This window comes from Cornus florida, unplaced genomic scaffold, assembly GCF_030987335.1.
Source record: "Cornus florida cultivar Cherokee Brave unplaced genomic scaffold, ASM3098733v1 CherokeeBrave_3.0.0_Hap2_Chr10, whole genome shotgun sequence".
Taxonomy (NCBI): Eukaryota; Viridiplantae; Streptophyta; class Magnoliopsida; order Cornales; family Cornaceae; genus Cornus; species Cornus florida.
The window spans coordinates 103,939,569-103,947,462 of NW_026775580.1; the positions used below are offsets into that span (position 1 = coordinate 103,939,569).

Below are 7,894 nucleotides of genomic sequence, written 5' to 3' on the forward strand. Positions count from 1 at the left end.
GAGACATGAAATCCCTAGAAGATGCGAGCATTTCTCTCTATCCAAATACAATAAACGGTTGCGAAGAGAGATAGGATTTGATTGAGCAAGCTCTATTAGTTAATGTTCGAGGAGATGAATTGACTACTTCTCTTTCGAAGATTCAAGACTCACAAAAGCACCTATTGACCTCCTTGTACCTATCTACGTACGAGTAATTTAAAACAAACTTTCAGACACAAATGGATGAATGTTGAGTTGGGCCGGGGTTTGGCCTACATCATTCATTTTTTATCTATCACTTTGAAAAATAGATAAAATTAGAGATACCAATATGCTAGTGCTTCAATTTTCTCTGGTTTTAAATTGTTCAATTTTTTTTCACATATGCATAATATATATACTTGCTTTCCTTACCCTAAAAAAGGATAATGGTGTGTATAATACACATTTGTCTGCATATATACAAATGATATATAATGTCCACATTTATATATATTTACTTGCACATGCCAATATTGCAACCCATTTGTACACACAACTACTCTAAAATGTCTATGTTCTTCTTTATTTACATATTTATATGGAGTATCATGTATTTTTCTCATGAAATACTATTTTTAGGTCCAAAGTAAAACATTTCACAAAAAAATGGGTTCATTGGATGAATGGCTAGGATATTCAAATAAAGCTTCCGGAATTCAGAACACCACTTGAGATCATTTGAGATGGTCCTGATTGCACCATGAAGAAAAAGAGAAGAATATTTCATATCCCCCCATTTTTTTGTTTGTATGTATAATCATGGATACTCAACTAGCCTCAAATGTCTGTCTACTTTTGGAGCATTGAATTTGAAACCTTAGAGTGGACTTAAAGATACAGTTCCATGATAAGACTACCTAAATGCACACCCACTCAAAAACCCCACTTGTACTAGGCAGGTCTCACCTGCATTTGTCTAGATTCTCTGTTATAACCAATACTTGTTCTTGCCGTTCTGGAAAATTGTTGGACACACTTAATTTTTTTTTTTTTTTTTTTTTTTTAATATATTTATAGGAGTGACTATTTAAGTTCAAATCTATTAGATCGTCAAAATTCCCTTACTAAAATTAAGTCATTTGGATATTCAAAATTAAGTGAGTGGGTTAAAAGTAAATACCTATTCAATTCAAGGATCAATGGTAAATTAAGAGTGGGCACTCATCGTCAAACAAAATCATTTCTTCCTTTTTTTTCTTTCTCCTCTGTTTTCTCTCTTTTCTTGTCATGGAAAAAACAAAAAAAAAATTGTAATACTTGAAATAATAAAATTAATGTAAAAAAAAAAAAAAAAATTTATCATTCAACAATCATAATAATAATAATATTACTGGAAGTGTAGGTTTTCTAATATTATTAATATTAACATTTTCTGTTTCTATCTCTCTCCCTATTCTTCTCCTCTTTTTTCTTTTCTTTTTTTCTATCTCCTCCTGTTCTCTCTTCCCCATGTTTCTCCGTTTCTCACTCCTGGAAAAAACAAAAAATTTTAAATTAAAAAAAAAAAATTAATTTTTTAAAATTTTTTTACCTCTTTTATTTTTATTTTTTTGGTGTCTCCCATTCTATCTCTTCTCCTTTTTTGTCCTCCCTCCTCCGTTTTCTTTCCTCTCTTTATTTATTTATTTATTTTTGGACTGTGATAACTCTCAAAATAAGTTGTATATTGACTTTTTTTCAAAAAAATAAAATAAAATAATTAAAAAAGGGAAAAAAATTGTAACAAGTGAGACCAAAAAATTAATAAATTTAATATAAAACAATTTTTTTTTTTTTTTTTTTTTTGGTATTCAACAATTAAAATATTTTGACAATTTGTATTTACAAAAATTTGGGTAATTGGATTGGGAGTGTGTTAACTAACCCATTTAATACCCAACCATTTTATGACCCATTATAAATGGGTTAATAATGAGTTATTGACCTGACTTGCCCATTCATAATCAACCCAAAATTCGCCTAAACCCACCCAATTGCCACCCCTACATATTCATTCTGGATTCACCACATTTAATCTACAATGGAACAAATGTGTTAGAAACAAATTTTAAAATATTGAAATCTCTTTTCAATATTATTATTTTTAATTTTAATATACTTAAATCGTGTTTCAGCACATATATTTTATGCATTGAAATTGCATTAAAATATAAAATAATTGTGTTGAAACATAATTTAAATGCGTAAAAAAAATACTACAACACCGTCCGATAAGGAACTAGTACAGCAGAGGACCTGAACTCGGTCTGGCCTAGTTATAGATACAATTTTAATGCCTATATCCAATTTTAAGACTGGTCCCAAAACCAATGGGGGGTTGATATATATTCTTTTAGGAGCATTCACACAACACAACCTTGTACAGGAAGCTAAAGATGGCATCATGTAAAACACAAAAAGATGGATAAGACTCAAAGTAGAAACAAAAACTGATGCATGCCTCAAAAGCCCATCTTTTTTCCATCATCATCATTTTGCCAAACCCACTCTTATGACCCACCCAGCCCACAATTTGCATTTACTGGGGCTAATTATTCATGCACCTTCTCTTTCACTGCCTAGATTCCTTTGAATTTCGGTTTTATGATAGCCCCACCCTCTTAGGATTCCATATCAAATATTCGAAGTCATAACAAAAAATTGATCGATCGATTTTTGTGTCATTACTCCAGTGAAAAACTAGTCTTATGTTTGACTTTCACAATACGAGCTTCAATCGGTGAAGCTGCAACTTGAATTCTGAGCAACATCAACTTGAAAGTTAATTTCCTTTAATATTTGGAATGATTTCGGGACCAGCTTACTGTTTGGGAATCAAATTAAAGCGTACATATATTACATGAATTTGATAAGGTGACCAATTAATGGCGATAGAATAAAAAATAAAAAATAAAAAATAAAAATCAGCTTTTAAAAAATACGCACATGGGAGCTAGCTAGAATGTGGAGAAAGGATGTTTTCCACTAATTGATTGATTCTTCTCTCACAAGTCAGACCTATGTAAAGGTTTAATTTGCTCCAATGAGTTTTTTTTTTTTTTCTTTTGATAAATACAAATAAATAATTTTGTTATGAGATTTTATTTTGTTTATGTGAAGGCAAACGTAAAATTATTCTATTGTAACTTAAATGCTGACTGACACACACTTAAAAATCCATATATGAAAAATCTTATACAATAAGTAGTAAACCTATTTATTTATCTATTTTTTCATATTTATTTTATATGTAGCAGTTGTTAAAACTCAAAAATTGGTGTGATGGTATCATAAAAGTATTGTAGATATAATTTCTAACTTCCTACACATTTTTATTTTATTAATCATGCATAAGTATTCATGATTCATGGCTCACTTCTCATTGACGCAACAATATTGAACCGTTCATCTTAATCCAATTTTCCAACGTACGCATTAAAATTCCATTGACTAAAAAGAAACAAACAGTAGTTCTGAAAGGGGTTGATGAACAGTTCTAAGACAATTAATAATTAATTATATGTATACCTATATACGGTAGTATATACACACAAATGTTGCCGTGGAAGGTAAACATGAATATTTCTAGACCAGCAAACTAAAGAATCCTCCTTGGTTCTAGAAATATATACTGATATTGATGACAATAATGTTAACATCCTCCATAATAACTTGTTCAAATTCTAACACGATATTAATCCTCTACCCTCCAAGTTGGATTTCTCCCCGAAAGTGGGCTGTTGGGCTGGACCCCACAGGCCGCAACCCATCTCTCTCTATGCTGCCTTTAACTTTTCTTCTTTATCCAAACCATAAGGCGTGCCACTATACAAGGAAAAAGGAAAAAGGAAAAAGCAAAAAAAAAAAAAAAGAGAGTATGAATATTCTCTTTTATCTCTAATTGTGGCACTATATATATAAGTCCCCCCTTCCACTTATTCATTACTTGTCCCATTCACACATTCATCCTCTCCTTGGACTTAGCTAAATAGAGAGAGGTACATCTCTCTCTCTCTCTCCCCATATATATATATATATATATATATCTCTCTGATGGGCTGTAAGACCCAATTTTTCACTTGTTATATATAGAAAGGTAAAGGTTGGGCTTAATTGAGAAGCCCACGATGGTTCAGCTTATCTATCTTGTTACTGTTAATTTTTCTTGTAAATAAGTGTTTAGCTTGAGTTTACTCTTCTCACTTGGTCCTTTTGGTAGCAAGATTGCAATATTCTATAGCTAATGACCATTTTCACTTATGGAGTCGTACTATAAAGATCGAAATTGTAGGTCTTAATAGCTTGGGATTAGTATTCTGTGTAAGTTAGGAGATAGACTTATAACTGGTTTACAAAATTTTATAGTACAATTTCAATTCCATCAATATCCCACTTGTAATATCTCATTTGAGCAAGTAGTGAAATTGATAAACCCGAGCCAACCCCTTACATTTGAAATTGGAGAAAACTTAGTTCAAATTGAATTTTCTCTCCAATTTCGAAACATTGATTCGATGCTTCCAAACACAACTATAGTTATTATATCTAAATAGCACAATTCATTAAAGTTAAGTACTCTAAGCACTTAATTCATTTATTTTTTGAAACCGTTTAGAAAGACTATTGAGTTGGATTTGGCTTTTTCTTTTGCAGCAACAATGATCTTTAGAACATGCTTGCTGTTGTTGGCTTTCATGAATATTACAACTTCATTTGCTTCAACGGCAAAACAAACATATGTTATTCATATGGACAGGACCAAGATCACTGCTCTAGACACATCTCTAGGAAATTCCAAAAGATGGTATGAAACAATCATTGACTCCATCACCCATTTATCAGCTCAACAACATGAAGAGGAAGGAGAAGAAATATCACCTCCTCAGCTCCTCTATGTCTACGAAACCGCCATTTCAGGTTTCTCTGCAAAGCTCTCCACCAAACAACTCGAATCACTGAAAACCATCAATGGGTTTCTCTCTGCTTCTCCCGATGAAATGCTAAGTCTCCACACCACACACTCCCCTCAGTTTCTTGGCCTTAAGAGTGGCAAAGGACTTTGGAACGCTCCAAACTTGGCCTCTGACGTCATAATCGGTGTCGTTGACACTGGAATATGGCCGGAACATGTCAGTTTCGGTGACTCAGGCATGTCTCCGGTGCCTTCCCGATGGAAAGGCAAATGTGAACAAGGGACAAAGTTTGTGCCATCAAATTGTAACAAGAAGCTTATTGGTGCAAGAGCTTTTTTCAAAGGGTATGAGGCCAATGGCGTCAGAATTAATGAAACAGTTGATTATCGATCCCCTCGTGACTCAGAAGGCCATGGAACACACACTGCTTCAACCGCAGCTGGTACTGTCGTAGCTGGTGCGAGTTTTTCGGGCATGGCCAAAGGCTCTGCTGGTGGTATGAGGTATTGTTAACCGTGTCAAAAATTAAGCCGTTAGATAAAGTATAACTTAATTATTTATATTTTCTTACTTGATATCATGCCAACCATCTCCACTCTAAAGATTTAGTTGTTAAAGTTGCAACTTTTAGTTATTTGTGTTGTCAAGCAGGTATACAGCAAGAATTGCAGCCTACAAAGTTTGCTGGGCACTAGGCTGTTCTAGCTCTGATATATTAGCTGCTATAGACCAAGCAGTAAGCGATGGCGTGGACGTGTTGTCACTCTCTTTAGGAAGCACTTTGCATCGGCCTTATCATAGTGATAACATGGCTATAGCTACATTTGGTGCAATCCAAAATGGGGTTTTTATCTCATCTTCAGCTGGCAATTCAGGCCCCTCTAGTTCAAGTGTAAGCAATTTTGCACCATGGATCATGACCGTGGCAGCGAGCTTCCTTGACCGGAGCTTCCCAACTACTGTTAAACTTGGCGATGGACATAATTTCAGAGGGGCATCACTTTATTCAGGCAAGCCTACTAAGCAACTACCACTTGTGTATGGTGAAACTGCGGGTGGCCAAGGAGCTGAGTACTGCACTGATGGCTCTCTATCAGCTAAGCTCATCAAAGGGAAGATTGTTGTTTGTGATAGAGGAATGAATAGCCGGACCGAGAAGGGTGAGCAAGTGAAGATGGCAGGTGGGGCTGGAATGCTACTAGTGAACACTGAAGATCAAGGTGAAGAGCTTGTTGCTGATGCACATATTCTGCCAGCCACTTCTTTGGGTGCTTCGACTGGTAGCGCCATCAAAAGCTATGTAAGCTCAGCAAAGAAACCAACTGCTTCCATAGTGTTTGAAGGCACAGTGTATGGCAATCCTGCACCTGTGATGGCAGCATTTTCATCAAGGGGACCGAGTTCTGTTGGGCCCGATGTGATTAAACCAGATGTTACTGCACCAGGTGTGAACATATTGGCTGCGTGGCCACCAAATGTCAGTCCAACCCGGCTCAAGAGTGACAATAGAAGTTTCTTGTTCAATATAATCTCTGGCACCTCAATGTCCTGTCCTCATGTTAGCGGCTTAGCTGCATTACTTAAGGCCGTCCACAAGGACTGGTCACCGGCAGCAATAAAGTCGGCCTTAATGACAACTGCTTATACCCTTGACAACAAGAAGGCTCCCATAGGTGATTCTGGGGCTGGTGGCTCAAAATTGGCTACCCCTTTTACATTTGGTTCAGGTCACGTTGATCCTGAGAAGGCTTCTGATCCAGGATTGGTTTATGACATAACCATTGAGGACTACCTGAATTATTTGTGTAGCCTAAACTATACATCTTCTCAAATGTCTCTTTTGTCAAGAGGGGATTTCACTTGTCCTAATGATGCAGCTCTTCAGCCTGGTGACTTGAACTACCCCTCTTTTGCAGTGCTTGTCAATGGTAATACCCAAAACATTACAGTCACATACAAGAGGACGGTTACGAATGTTGGGACCCCAGTGAGTACTTATGCAGTCCAAGTGGTTGAACCCAATGGAGTATCGGTCATCGTTGAGCCAAGAGTTCTAAATTTCAAGAAGTATGGTGACAAGTTGAGCTACATAGTCAGTTTTGTTGCAGGATCAACTAGTTCGGCCACTTCTTCATTTGGATCTCTTGTTTGGGTGTCCAGGAAATATAGTGTTAGAAGTCCAATTGCAGTCACTTGGCAATAGTCATCAAAAGTATTACAACGTTGTTAGTCATGGGCACATTTAAAGAAGTCAAAGAAATCTCTCCGTATACAGAGATTTCAAGCTTTCAGTTCTATTCGGTTATAAAAGATGGGGTTTTAATAAAGAAGATATGAATACTGAAATAGAACACAAGAAAGACAGATGATTTGGTTATGAAAAGAGTGACTGGTGTGATGCAGAATGGGAGTGGGGCTAATGGCCTAACGTTCATTTGTGCAAACATCATTGTCCGAAAATTAAGGTGTATTTCAACATCCAAAGAATAATATTAGTGTCATATAAAGTTATCAAGAAGAATATATATCGTGCAGTTTTACTTTAGAACATTAAGATTCCAAGTGGTATGAAAATTGACAGGTTATACAAGTCAATGTGCAATCTAGGCCTTAGATTTAAACCTAGTTCACAGTGCGTGGAGGGAAAAATCCTCCTCCAATAAAAGTCATCCACGTAGCTACAATAGAAGTTTTATTTTTAATCTCTTGATGGGTTACAAAAGCCCAACCCTGTTCAAACCCGGATAAAAGCACCAACAGCCCAAAGTCACTAATGTTCAACTTCCAGCCCATTAACAAAGTCATTCGGACCAAGATGCATTCGGCCCAAATTCATTTAAAAAAGGAATCAGTCCTGCTAATCAAATGATTCATAATTGAAGGAAAGCTTCATGCAAGGAAAGTTTGGCATAGAAAGAATTATAAAAAGGAGAGAACTCTATTTGCAAATAATGATGTATATGGAATGAATTGAAGGA

At 35.6% G+C, this 7,894-nt stretch overlaps 1 protein-coding gene across 2 annotated transcripts; it reads left to right on the top strand.

Moving 5' to 3' along the window:
• The first annotated feature begins 3,922 nt into the window (after window positions 1-3,922).
• LOC132276597 (subtilisin-like protease SBT1.1) lies at window positions 3,923-7,246 on the top strand. Of its 2 annotated transcripts, none has more exons than XM_059778089.1 (3): window positions 3,923-4,001; window positions 4,657-5,419; window positions 5,568-7,246. In XM_059778089.1, exons 2-3 carry the CDS (start codon window positions 4,662-4,664, stop codon window positions 7,117-7,119), a joined length of 2,310 nt encoding a protein of 769 aa, XP_059634072.1. In that variant the 5' UTR covers window positions 3,923-4,001; window positions 4,657-4,661; the 3' UTR covers window positions 7,120-7,246. The 2 variants fall into 2 exon arrangements, with proteins under 2 accessions (XP_059634072.1, XP_059634073.1); XM_059778090.1 differs by lacking the exon at window positions 3,923-4,001 and adding an exon at window positions 4,035-4,099.
• The last annotated feature ends 648 nt before the right edge of the window (window positions 7,247-7,894 follow it).

What these genes read in the sequence shown, in the direction of transcription:
- LOC132276597 (XM_059778089.1), top strand. Translation starts at nt 4,662, where the DNA reads ATGATCTTTAGAACATGCTTGCTGTTGTTGGCTTTCATGAATATTACA. An exon ending in GGCTCTGCTGGTGGTATGAG is followed by an intron (nt 5,420 to 5,567) that starts GTATTGTTAACC and finishes GTTGTCAAGCAG; the next exon opens with GTATACAGCAAGAATTGCAG.